The 13653-nt window shown below is 45.8% G+C and overlaps 4 protein-coding genes across 4 annotated transcripts in view; 1 reads left to right on the top strand and 3 right to left on the bottom strand.

Annotated features, from left to right (window-relative positions):
* Positions 1-6911, top strand: part of LOC6616561 — an 85898-nt gene extending 78987 nt beyond the window's left edge. The window contains exon 2 of the mRNA XM_002040884.2: positions 6346-6911. Coding sequence (XP_002040920.2) covers positions 6373-6897 — 525 coding nt within the window. The 5' untranslated portion in view covers positions 6346-6372 and the 3' untranslated portion in view covers positions 6898-6911. The remainder of the gene's footprint in view (positions 1-6345) is intronic.
* An 805-nt stretch (positions 6912-7716) lies between these two features.
* LOC116800908 lies at positions 7717-8607 on the bottom strand. The gene has a single exon (XM_032717383.1). It carries the CDS (start codon positions 8494-8496, stop codon positions 7735-7737), a length of 762 nt encoding a protein of 253 aa, XP_032573274.1. The 5' UTR covers positions 8497-8607; the 3' UTR covers positions 7717-7734.
* Positions 8608-8634: 27 nt separating this feature from the next.
* LOC6616563 lies at positions 8635-9164 on the bottom strand. Its single transcript, XM_032717385.1, has one exon. It carries the CDS (start codon positions 9162-9164, stop codon positions 8652-8654), a length of 513 nt encoding a protein of 170 aa, XP_032573276.1. The 3' UTR covers positions 8635-8651.
* A 95-nt stretch (positions 9165-9259) lies between these two features.
* On the bottom strand, positions 9260-10018 carry LOC116800909. The gene has a single exon (XM_032717386.1). The coding sequence runs from the start codon at positions 9917-9919 to the stop codon at positions 9335-9337; it is 585 nt and encodes a 194-aa protein (XP_032573277.1). The 5' UTR covers positions 9920-10018; the 3' UTR covers positions 9260-9334.
* Between the last annotated feature and the right edge of the window lie 3635 nt (positions 10019-13653).

Raw genomic sequence — 13653 nt, forward strand, 5'->3', positions numbered from 1 at the left:
CACGTCATGGACTGGTGGTTGCTTCCAGTTCAAGCAGCCCGAAATAATTGCATTGTAATGTGCAAAGTGTCTGCCACCCAGCAGTCAGCCCGCCTCCACCCATGCTGCAGTGTTTGCATGTCGGGCTGTTGTAATTTTTGCACGTTCATCTATGCCAGTTTATTGTGTTTGCTGGATGTGCGCACACTTCAAGCAGCCACTGTTCCTGAGGTGTGTGTGTGTGTGTGTCTATGTGTCGGTAATTTCCAATCTCACTTTGCAATCGCTTTACAACATTTTGCTTTTATTTTATGCCAAAAGCGCTGCTAGCAACTTTTGATAGCCCCACCCCTTCTTTTATGGCTGGCTCCCCGCTCCGCTCTCGTTTTATTGCAGTTTACTATTTATGTGTCTGCTGCAATTATAACGGAAACTAGTTGAGTGCCACAGTGGGACCCTTCGCCCGGCGAAGCTCGGTTAACTGTCTACCAGGGAACACGGCTCCATCCACTGTGCTGGTTTCGTTCTGGCCATCGCCTTCAACCGTAGCAGGGCAACTTACTGCTAATTAGTTTTAGATCGATGACCAACGACGTGCGGAATTTTTAGAGCCACGTTCGTGACCAAGGGCGGAGAGTTGGGCCCTTAAACTGGCCGGGAAGCAGGGGTCTTAGGGGTATCTGCCACACTGTGGTGGAGTGGCGGCCTGCAAGTGCTAATCTGAATATCCCAAGACAATCAAAAATAGTCGAGGAGAAAGGAATGATCATATCTCTCAAGGATCTTGTGCTGCACACTGTACTTATACAGCAGTTACTGAAATGCATTACAACTTCTAGAAATGCATATTGTGATCCCTTGATTTGGGTAGTACTGTCAAGTTCTGGTACACAGTTGGAGTTTTGTTTAGAGGGAGATCGATTGAAAAGCCTCCACTTATTTCAGTGCTTCTACATTTCTATATTGTAAATGCAAGGCGAACGAGTCGAAACGTGGCAGACTACTGACGAACAACCAATTTCTGGATCTCAGCGGGCTTTGTGCCTCTTTTATGGCCGTGTCGTGGTATTCGGGCTTGCCTTTTGTGCGCCGCGCCGCACCACTAAAATGTAATAAAATAAAGTGTCGGGGATTTTCGGTTTCCGCTTGGATTCCCTGATTGCAGGAGGAGACAGGTATCCGTATCCCCTGCTCGGAAAGGGCGGCGCAGAGGCCGCAGGCCCGTCAATGGTGTGAAGTATGCAAAAAAGGAAACCAGAGCGAAGCTAGCAAAAATCGATTGAACAAAAAATTCCCCCCGAATCAGGATTGCATTGCGTGTGGTTCCGAAAGGCGGCGAAGACTGGGCGGGCAACCCCATCTGGTGATCTGGAGCGAGGCTGGTGTACAGTATCTGCTCGTCCATTCCCTTGAACGAGTGCTGCTCGCAGGTGTTTTATAGATTTGCTTTTATTGTGCGGTATTTATTGCGGTATTCGCCGGCAGACTTTTTTCCGCGCAATTCTTGTTGGCCAAAATCGCGGCAAACTTCAAGCCGAGTGGCGGGCAATGCGGCATGGATGGCGAGTTGTTTTGGGGGGAGGAGACATAAGCCGCTTAAATTGGTTAGCCTTTTTCCGGCCCAATTTTTCCGTTTCGTTTTCATTTTTGTGCCGAGTTTTGGATTTTGTCGGCTGTAAAACTTCGGCCTGCTCTGGTTATAAAAATTGTTAATTAAGTTAAGTTTGAAATGTTGTTTTACGGCTGTGTTGCGCTCCTTTTTATGAGTGTGGTTGGGTGCAGCCGGAAATGAAGGCAATGAAACGGGTGTGCGGCTTAATTTAATTCTCGACTGGATTTGCTTCTAGAATCCCCAGACCCTGTGAATTGTCAATCGAAATTGGGCTCTTTGCCGATCTCCTTTCGTTCGAACGGTCACGAATAAAACCCCTCCCTGAGTCGCCCGGATTTTTTCACCCAACCAGCACAAAGACGATCTCTTTGTTAGTTTTGGCAACATCATTAGGGACCTCCCCGCACCCAGCTGAGCACCTGCCATGTGTGTTTACCTCAGCTCGCTCCCTCGTTTTGTTTGCTTGCTTACCCCGCCCATCTCAGGCGCAAATCCTGCAAATGGCGCATTGTGTTGCTTATCTTGCGGAGAAAGCAGAGAAAGCGGAGAAAGCAGGCATCGCACCGCGGAGAAGTGCTTACATTTGCGCAAATGCAGCACAACAAACACAAGTAAACAAGGACAAACACTGGGAGCCGAGGAAGACGTTAGCTCTGTTATTTAAATAAATCGTTGCATACTTTGTGGCGCGCCTTGTGTTTTTTTTTTTTCAGTATTTGAACGATGATGTTTTTATTATTTGATCAACGCACTGTTACCCATGCGGCAACTTAATTTAATCTGCTTAAATTATTTTATTTTACAATATGTCTTGGTTACTTAAGACTAACAGATTTTTAATCCTAAAAACGATAGGGAGAGTGGCGCTGAGTGGGGTGGTGTTTTGTTGGGTGGGGGGTCATGGTGGGGCAACGGAAGCGGGGTGGCTCCGAAGTGGATACAGAGTGAAACTTTAAATCTCATTTGAATTATTATGGCGGAAAAAACCGCTCGACAGTTGCGATGTTCGCTCTTTGTCTGCATTCTGTTGCATACTTTATGGCGTTTTAAGTGCTGCGACGATTTGCAAATGCAGCAGAATGTGTAGTTGCTGCCACCATGCTGTTGCCTGTCAGTCGTAAAGCGCCCGGTTAAATGCAACTATGCAACACTCACTCGGAATTACTTTCTGCTCCTGACCCAATTTCGCATGCCGCGTGACAGTAATTACACAAGCGGCTGACAACGGCCAAAAGTCCGATCATTTCGAATATGAGAGCGGCATCGGGCTTACATTTCACCAGTTCAGCGGTAAGCCGAGCTCGAAACATGCTAATTATCACTACGAAGTGCTGGTCGGAATTTCGAGGGGCTCCCTTGACACCGAACACCCGGCGAAAGGGCAATCAAAATGATATGTTTGTGCCATTATTAAAAATATTCCCAGTGCCCAGAAAGCAAATATAAAGTAGCTTACTCGATTCCACTTTTACCGTAACTTATAGAAATCCGGGTTGATTTCCATTAATTTCCACACGCCATTAGCTGCTCGTGCTATTTCGCGCTATTTCAGTGTGAACCTCAAGCGGTCGCGGGCAACTAAACGACAACTCTTAAGCTGCCAGCAACCACAGCTACCGCTATCCCAACCTTCGCCTCTCAGCAGGGTGCAAGTCAGGATGCCACTTGATCATTAACAGCGAACCACGGAGTGCGGAGGGGCAGAAGCACGCGGGATGCCAAGCGCGGTAGCTGCACTGTTTAACAGCTTCGAGCAATTGCAAACGTAAATCAAATGCCACATTTCGCAGTGGCAGCAGCGCACCTCCGAAAGCCCCTCCACGCTTATTTTATTTGTAATTTTTAACAACTCGAAACTTGTGTGGGTTGAACGGGCAGAAAGACATTCAAGTCGTACAAAAAAGGTATGTAGCACTACTTCATACACTACAATCGCATTTCGGCGAACTTAGAAGAATAATACTCTTAACCCTAACTGTCATTGAAATATTTGTATACCATAATTAATACAGCATTCTGATTGGATTCGAATTTACATTGTGTTTGTTTCTGTGCAGAGAAGGCTGCGTGGCCAAGGACTCTGCCCCGCGTCACGCCCACACAACTGACTGTCGAAGAAAGCGCGCATGGAGTATCCTATGCTGGGGAGGTGGTAACTCCTGGCTGGGAGATGGAGCAGGGAGCTGCAGAAGTTGGCTGCCAACTGTTGGATGGTGCTGCAGCACAATTTTGATTTATTATTTTGATTCCTGTTACTTTACTACCTGCCAGGATGCAGCAGGACCTGCCACGAGGCCCCCCTTCCAGCACATCATTGTGCAGAGCGCGGTAGTCGTCGAAGCTTTTCTTTTTTTTATTCACACGGTTTCTGGTTTTATTGCTCCAATTGTACTATTCGTTTCACCCCCCACCCACCATTACTTCACAATCAATGGGTGGCACTCGAGAAGATTTAATATTTTCCTTTCCGCTTTAACTGTTTTAATTTATCGCGTTTGTAGAGCTTTTGAAAACTTCTGCGGCAGCATAGTACCAATCAATACCGATATGTAATTTGTTTCATGACATTTATATAAGAATCAGGGAATACATTGAACTGCCCTCTTCAAGCTCTGCAGTGGAATGAAGTCCCTTTAAAAAGTGTACTTTTTCGTTGAAGAAGCACCATCCTCAACTCCTCTCTTATTCGTGTAACGAACATCTCGATGTACATATATACCATCCCACAACAACTTGATACCAATTAAGCACTTACAATCATATGCTGAAAAGCTGCAGCTCCCCATTCTGTCGCTTTCACTTGGAAAAGATATTTTGTGCCGCCGTCCAGAGGGTCGACACCTGTTCCTGTTATTGCTTCTGCCTCAGAGATGCAGTATGCAAAACGCTTAACTGCACATAAAATATACAAAACTAACTTAGTTCGCGCATATCGCAGGGCATAACTCATGGCCACGCCACTCCACCCCACCCCACCTTGTTTCCCAGCGAATCCTTTGCAGCGTGTGCCACTTGCCATTTGTAACCGACTGCACAAAAACAAAACTGGCGATAATAAAAGAGCGAGAGGAGCTCTGATTCCTAACAAGCTTCGAAGTGGTCGTTGCCACAGTTGATCCTGAAGCGGTGTTGGGCTTGAGCATTGGCTTAACCGGAAGATTGGGCTTGGAAAATGGTGCTCTGAAACAATGAAGATTTAATAATTCCATACAATTCAGCAGATCCAGATCCGGATCCTGATCGGATTTGATCTCCGGTGCCATTGCCGTGGACACAGCTTAGATACTCTAAGCATTACCATATCAAAGATATGTATTTTTAAATCCCCACTAGCAACTCACTCTGCTAATGGTAACTGCTGAGTGGATGCAACAAAGCGAGTGCACTCTGCGCGGAGTGCGGGGGAAAAGGGTGCCTACTCTGTGGTGGAATGGTGGGGTGGTGGGTGCTGGTGCCTGGGGTGGTACAGCTGTGGCGGGTTATGTATAAATTCATAAAGAGACCCACAGCAGCGAGAGCGAGAAGGGGAAAAGCGACGAGAACGACGACTGCGACTGCGGCAACATGTTGTAATTGCGTATTTTATAGATATGCGCGGTCCTTTCGAGAGAAGAAAGGAGTGGGCGGCTGTTGTATCTGCCATTCGCTCTGTTTGCTTTTGTTTGGTGCGGAAATGGCAGCCGGTGTGCAGCGAAATATGGCAGTAAGAGCAACAACATCACGCATACGCCATGTTGCGCCATTTGAAGTTGTTGGCGTATACGTAATTTTTATTTTACAAGCAAACAAAAACGAAAAAACGGGAATACAGAAAACATTCAGCGCTGAAAAATGCATTCAGAGCCCAGGCATCAACAAAAATGGCACACAGAGCACAGAGAAATTTTAATTGCTCCAAACATATGTGCATGTGGGATGGTGGGGATGGTGGTGTCTGCCAAAAACTAAATTTTTGTCCGTTATGGGGAACGTTCCTTTTTATGACTTTTAATTCAATCAAAGTTGAATGGAATTACGAAAGGATAACATCAATTATTATTTTAGTATGCTGTTTGTTTGGCCAGATTAGTGTTTGGAGTAAATGAAATTTGGGAGTACAACTCTACTCGGTAGTTGTGAGGTTCTGAACCATTAAAAGTATGAAACATACTCGCTCTCATTCCCTCATTGAGGTGCCCCACGTGCTATTCACATTATTTTCTTGGCACACTTTTGCAAACGTTTACTACCACATTTTATAGGCGGCGCGAATTTGTGTACAGGTAGAGTGAAAGCCCGGTTCAAAAATAAAAAGAAATTCACAAAAAGTCACACGCAAATGCGCACTTACCTGCCCTGCCCTTTCTATATCCTGTTTTGGGAATGCTTTGTTGTGTGCATTATCAGCCATGTGTGAAAATCAGGACATGCGCGTGAGAGGAACGGCTTTGTTTGGCGCCGTTAGAAACTAATGATGATATAAGAGAATCGGTCGAGGAAAGCTCTTCGTTTTATTTTCCCTTACTTTTAATGTGATATTCATCGCCGCCGTTTTCCAGGGGTGACATTTAATGTGCAGTGGCATTTAAGTGTGAATGTTTGGATAAGCATTCTGAATTTTTTCCTTATCGGATTCGGCCTATACTGCTACGACTTAAACGCTAAGTCTACGTGTTCACAGTTATCTTTCAAAGAAATTTCAAATTAAACAGACAATAAAAATGATGCATGATGTAATTATTTCATTGTTTTTGCTTATCGTGACGGCTTTGCAGCAATCTTTAGCCTTGGAGGATGGCTCCATGCAACTCTATTGCCCCCTGGTAACATACACCCATCTCGAGCTGCTTTGCAACGGAGTCTATAACGCAGACTTATATTTAAAATACAAGGACGGGCTAACTTCCGTAAATGCGCCCTACAAGATCTTCTACTACAACCAGGATGGATATTATTTCTTCCTCGTGAGCTTTAACGACTCTCCAGTGCAAAGTTGTAACGGCACGATCCAGCTGGACAATGAACTCGATTTCTTTTGCGAAGTCAGTGAATCACCTTTGATAGTGTCCGGCACGCAGTTTTTCTGCCACAAGGAACTAATGAGCTACGTAGATGACTTGTTATACGAGTGCACCAAGCCAATAGCTCTGCGCTTCTTCAATGTTGAGTGGAAGGGCGAGGCTACGATCCATTACGCTGCCAAAACGGAGTCAAAAAGTGGGACTTCCAGGGGAATCCCTGGTTTGGGAACCTGGCTGGCCTGCCTGGTGTGCGTCTTTCTTCAAAGATTGAAACTGCTGTCATCCAATATATTGAAATTCAAGTGAACTACCAGTTTGCCAGCTTGAAGCATAATGCGGTTGTGCTCCATGTTCGTGCTCGTCTACATAGTTCGTAAGCTGGAGAATGCCAAGAGCGGATGCAACACTACAGAAGTGCTGGGACTGGAAGGATCCTCAGCTGCAATGACCACGCAATCGTCTATCTCCCAAGGACGCCAGAATAAAGAGCTGTTTCGCACACTGTTCAAAATTTGTCCCAAGTGAATTTGTACCAATGTGTATCAATAAAATTTAAAAAGAGCTTTGCTCTGCGTGTTCCATTTGCGACACAGAGCCCTTTAAAACTATAAACTTAATGACTCCGCTTAAAGTCCTTTCTCAAACAGCTACCCGCAAGTGTTGAGCTTTGTGGGAGCACCACAGGCCAATATGGCGGCAGTCCATATAAGCACATAAATTACGACAACGCCAATGACAATGACGACAATGAAATGTGATGCTCCCCATCCTCCCTTCTCCACCGAATCTCCGGCTGTGTGCGTAAAATGGCAGTTAGCTGAGCCTCTGTATGCGGCTGTCCATGCCTGCATCTGGCTGCCATTGTTGGGATGTCTAAAATTTCATGCCACAACAGCAACTACAGCACTACAGCAACTAAGGGCAACTACAATGGACTCTGCTGAACTGCTAGTCGGCGAGGACCCGCCCATTTTGTTTACCCGAGTAAAATAAGCAGCTTCGAGATAATGCATGCAATCACAGGGCAAACGAGGGGGTCGATGTGGACGCGGATTAGGTGGCAGGATAGAAGAGCCGCAGATAAAGCGTTGAGGTTGCCTGCCCGCCCGGCATTAAGCGACAATATAACTATTCGGAACCATTTTATTGACATAGTAAAATACCAAAATATCGGGATAGGAGAAGTGGGATTATGGGCACAAGAAGGGGGACAGCCGCAGTGCGTTTAACGCGAGGTACAGCCTCACTAGTCCTCCTGATATTGCTCTTCATGTAGGCGATCGCCACTGCAATGGGCGGCGATCCTTCCGAGCACGGCTTCTTGGCACACGCATTGTACAGGTGTAAGGTGTAGTGGAACGGATAGTTGAGGCAGTGCATCTGCTCGACCTCCGTGTTCGGCTCTATGAAGTTGCGCCCGTCGCAGTAAAACTTGCCTTTGTGCATAACCACCGTGTAGCAGGAGAAGAGCGGCGAGTCGTAAAAGGAGATGAGCAGGTAGGACGGGTCGTGGGTGTCGGGACGCTTCCAGATGGCGTACGGGGTCCCGATGGCCGGGATGCGGTCTTTGTGCTGCAACCGAATCTCCTCTATGTAGCTGCTGTGACACACGTACTGCAGGATGTAGCCCTCGAGGAAGGTGCAGTTCTGGTCCTTGCATGCTGCAGGCACTGGTCCGAGGATGAGCAGGAGCAGCAGGAAGGGCACTGGCCGGAACAAGGGGCACGGGGGATGTGGTTTGAGCTGGGGCGGCGGTAAAGTCGTAGTCGAAGGCGGTGGGCTGCAGACCGGGCGCAGGGAGTGCCGATGATGCTTGGGTTGCTTTGTATGCTGAGGAGGACGGAGCGACGGACGGTCGATCCACTTGTTATTCAGGCTTCGTGCGCTTGAGAGGCGCACTGGCATTGCTTATAGGCAAATGATTCTTTGATCATTTTCGAAAAATTTGATGGGAATTTCCAGGAGAATAAAAACGGTTCCGATCACTTGTCCCCCGGTTGACAGAAGATTCTCTAGTTGCCCCCGGCCCGGCGTTTAGCATCCATTTAGCATCGACTTCCTCAGGGAAGGCTGAGTCCCATGGTCCAAGGACGAGGCCTGGCGGACCGGGAGGGAATATCACGATTGGGAACCCGCCGCGCATACAAAATGGCGACGCGATCGAACTTCGTGGCCGGCGACAGGCCACAGTGCTTCATCAGGTCCCGCACGTAGGAGAAGGAGAAGTCAAAGCAGTGGATGCTCTCGGGTCGAATGTGTATGCCTAGCTCATTGGAGTCCGCACAATGGAGGCAGTTGAGGCTCAGGCTAACGTTTTCACACGCCGATATGGGCGACTCATAAAAGGAGATCAGCATCTCCACACTGGGCAGTCGTCTCCACCAAAGCCAGTAGGGCACGTCGGCACTGAGCCAAATGTCTCGGTAGTTCAGCTTCAGGTCGGTGCTGTATTCGGCCTTGCAAACCAGCGTAAATGGAATTTCGTTTTCTAGCATGAAGTGGCAGGAGTCGAAGGAGGCCTCGGAAGAGGCCAGAAGTAATGCGATCGGGAGCAGCCACAGTTTCCGTGTCATGGCTTTGTAGGTCGATGTACATAGAGTATGGAATGTAGAAATGTAGACTAATAAATCATGGCTGACATTTGAAAAGCGACGCTTCATCTAGCCCAACAATTTATTCATTAAATTTTCAACAATATCACTTGTACATTAAATTTAGAGTTTTTGGGTACAAAACTTTCATGTTAGTAAATGATCACCGCACACACGACAAGAAGCAGGTTTCTTTTTAGACTTGGCGAAGTTGCATCACTCTTTGGCAAGTCGGGGGTTTTTATACTAAGCGAGCCGTAGTGAATAATGGGGTTCTTGGTAAGGACACCTCCCTCACTTATGTCTTGGCCCAGACAGTGCCTTTTTAGCTCATTCGTATAGCGCAGACCGAAGGGGAAGCAGTGAAGGGTAGACGGTGTCACAAAAAGAAGAATATTGGTATTTCTTCCCTTGGTGGCTAGAAAGAATTGGCCAAGATCCATCTCGCCTTCCTGCAGATTGATGGTATCATAGTTTGGAAACATTGTGGTGTAAAACGATACCAGGAGGACGGAGCCGCCCTCTTCGGTCTGCCAAACACTGTAGGGAGTGTCGGGCGGAGCTCGGTTGTCCCGAAACATTGTATACATATCCTTGGGGACATTTCCCTTGCACACGAACTTAAGAGTGACATTCTTGGCGAAGGTGCAATTCCCAGTACTGTGTATGGCAAGAATTTGAAGCAAGGGAGCCAAAAAAACGATTGATATTCCAAAAAAGGTAAAGTATAAGCGCATTACAATAAATTTTAGGATGACTCATTACGGGTTTCCAAATTTCAACACAACTGACAACATGCTCACAGCTTTAAGGACCCAGATTCATTTTTTCCAAGCCATGTTCAGATTTCCCTTTAAATTAAGTATAATTATCTTTATTAAGTCTTACTAACTGTTTAGTTTTCAGGGTTTCCTGCTATTACATTTCCCTTATACATTAATAAGTCTTTTTAATTATTTTAAAGTTACAAAAAAACTATTTGCTTTCATTAAAACGCATCCGACTTGGTAAATATAACTCAGTAAAGAACAAGTTTTTACATCCGGTCACTTTCATTTCGATACTTACGCACTAGTCAGGCCAAGGATGGAACTTGCGGACTTTGTGCATTACATTAGTGGGTTGAATCAGTTTTCTCCAACGGTTACCGGATTTTAAAACCATTTGTTGATTGTGAATGCCAGGCCCCAGAACTCTTCTCTACTTATAGAACTCATTGCTTTGATTTGGTCATTCCATTTCTTCCTGGATCTCATTGCAGCCACTAGGTTCCAGAAAAGTCGAAGGAGAACAAATTCGACAAATTGATTTACACGTCTGTCCCCAAGCTTGAGTCAGCAATGTGAAGGCACAGAGTTGAAGAGAACGAATTTACTTGACAATTTCTGGGATTTAACTACGTTTCCTTGGAGTTCTCGGCCGGGACTGGACTTCCCTGCCTTCCCTTCCTTTCCCTGCCTTTATTAAATTACAATGATAATAATAAAGGGGGGTGTGTATTTGGCCTGCGAGGCTGACAGAACATATAAGATGCGCCTGAGAAATGGAGCGACAGCTCAGTGTGTAGCACAGGTGTATTGTGTGGCTGATATAAAGGCCAAAGAAAAGCACTGAATTAAGTCGGGAAAATGCCAAAACTGCCAGTGAATGACAATCTTAAGACGAACCCTTCTGGCACACATATTCATCGCTGAAATTACAATTCCTCCCTTCCATTCGATAGAATGGCATCGCGCACAGATGTCCTTGCAACGCCCAAAACCTCCGCATTATCCTTCTAGCGCCTTGTGCCTTCTTCATTGTAATTTTAATACATATCACATGATTTACAGCTGACGATGCCTTCGGCACTTCGTTCGTGGTGACATCTGTGGCCTTCAGCCTTCAGTTATGCTGTCGCTGACACATTGACAATGCAAAGAAGATTCAAACACGCTGCCTGGAATTTTTTTGTGCCAATGGGGCATTGACAATCAGCAGTGGCGGATTTCTCGGTCAACTTCTCGGTAGAAAACCAAGAGAATTAGTAATGAATCGAAATACAGAAATATGACGTCCTGCGATGACGAGGATAAGTGGAGCAGGAAATAATTCGATTAGTGAAATAAATAAACAAAGCCAAACTAAATGATTAAACAGGTACAGTCGCAATCTTTAGTCCTGTCAAGCCCAGAATCAAACGGTGAGTCTAAAAACTAAAAGTGCAAACACCCCAAAATACTTACAAGGACCTCTCCTTCACTCATTTCGCTGAAATCTCCAAGGATGTCACTCGACTGCGGCCGGCTGAATACATATTACATGAGCCGCCCAAGTGGAGCGCACACATATTGACCCATTTCGATGCTGCCAGGTCAGACAGGTCCCCACACCCAAACACACCCAGCCACCTAGGCCAAGGAGCCGCCGAGTAGTTTTGGTTAATAAAGTCAAAGGCCACCAAAATCAAAAGGAAAGCGCCACTTACGACTAATGGCATCACGGCATCGGTGGCAAGATGCCACATCCTGACACAACTGCCTGCCACCAGCAAACACACCACCAACAACAGAAACAAAGGCCCTCGGATATCCGTCAGTAACATAGGGGATCTGTCGAGCTGAGGCGAAATTGGGTATTTTTAATTGTATTAACATCGCAGTACAGTGGGCCAAATTGAAGGTAAGGCAGAGTATAATCGGCTTTGGTTTAATATTGTAATATGAAATGTTTATCTGCCCCTAAATAAGTTGATATTTTTATACCCGTTAATAGATTCGTTAAAAAGTATGTAACCGGTACAAGGAAGCTTTTCCGGACATTTGCCAAGTCGATTTGGCCATGTCCATCTCTCTGTCTTTTTGCCCCGCCAACTCTAACGGCCGACCAAAACTGCCACGCACAAATCTTTGAAAAATGTTTTGTTATTTTTTTGCCACGCTCACTCTAACGCCCAGAAACCAACTTAAGCTGCCACGCCCACACTTTTGAAAAATGTTTTTATATTTTATCATTTTATTATCCAATATTGGAATATCCCACTGTTAGTCAGTTTAGGTCTACTCCCTGGACATCGCGATTGGCTCTGCTTTGTGTAGCACTTAAGTGCTTACCGAGGCCTCCAGATAGTCGACATTGGGTTATTTGATTTGGCTCCCAGCCTGATTGCGGCTTTTAGTTGGATATGGCAAGAGGTAAGAGAAATGCAAATAGTATGAGCAATGCGCGTCCAGATGCATTAGTAATTACAATATCAAAGCGAGTTTCCATTAACTCTTATAAACATTACCCGTACGCTAAAGGGTATATTGCATACCTTGAAACATGTCTAACAGTTTTTACCATTTTTCGGCCTAAAACCGCAGAATTGTTACAAATTGGGAGTAAACTGAGTAAAAGGGTATACTAGAATCGTTGACAAGTATGTAACAGCAAGAAGGATGCGTTTCTGAATCTATATTGTATATATACATATTATTAATTAGGATCGATAGCGGAGTCGATCTGGCCATGTCCGTCTGTCCGAACGACGAGATTTCGGAAACTATAGAAGCTTGAAAGTTGAGACATGCAGACTTTTGCGACGCCAACGCTGAGCGCTTACAAACCGCTCAAAACGCCACGCTCACAGTTATAAAATTGTTCTGTTATGTATTAATTTCTATTGATGATCTCTCTTGTCTTTTTTCGCTGAAAAATTTAAGCATACTGCACTGTTCGATAAAACTACCAGAAAGGATGCTGCTCCCACTGAGGACTGCCAAGCAGCACCTTGAAAAGGTGCAAAAGGAGCGCAAGCGACCTCACGTGCCGCCACAAGGATGGAGTCAACAAAAGTCAGCTGAGGAAGTGGAGACCAGCACAAACGACAACGAATTACTCGCTGTCAGAACAGGACAACGGAGCAGCAGTCGCAGGGACTCGTTTGTGCGTGTGGGAGAATTCGTAGGACAGTGCAGGGGATTGCGTGTCTGGCAAGTCGGCGACCGAAAATCAAAAGAAAATTGATATTAAGAAATTGCACGAAATGAGTAAATGAAGCGTGGACGCCTAATGGACTGGCGTCTGAGCTGAGGCGGGCCAAGAAGGGCGACTGATTGCCACCTTGGAGAAATATGTATTAAAAATTTCACGAAAACTAATCAATGTCAAATGTCCGCCGATTGTTCCTCGCCGACGTCCCAGATAGATAAGTTCAGGGACCTAGGCGATTCCACGCGTGGTTAGCTGAAATTAGAAAATAATTTGCTTTTGTCCCGAGTAATTTATTGGGTGCCATAAATTTGACGGGGCGTGTCGTGAGGAGTGTCATCGGATGGGCGGTTCTCCAAGGACTTGCAATTTCCACCCGCTATCTGTTCATTTGAGCTTCCGCTTAACCATACTTGTATTCATCTTTAATTTAAACTGATCTCTCCCTTCTCGCAGCCTGAATCTGTGGTCTTGGGGTCTTAAAACTTTAGTAATTGCACATTTTCCGCTCAATAAGTCA

Source organism: Drosophila sechellia, chromosome 3L, assembly GCF_004382195.2.
Source record: "Drosophila sechellia strain sech25 chromosome 3L, ASM438219v1, whole genome shotgun sequence".
Classification (NCBI taxonomy): domain Eukaryota; kingdom Metazoa; phylum Arthropoda; class Insecta; order Diptera; family Drosophilidae; genus Drosophila; species Drosophila sechellia.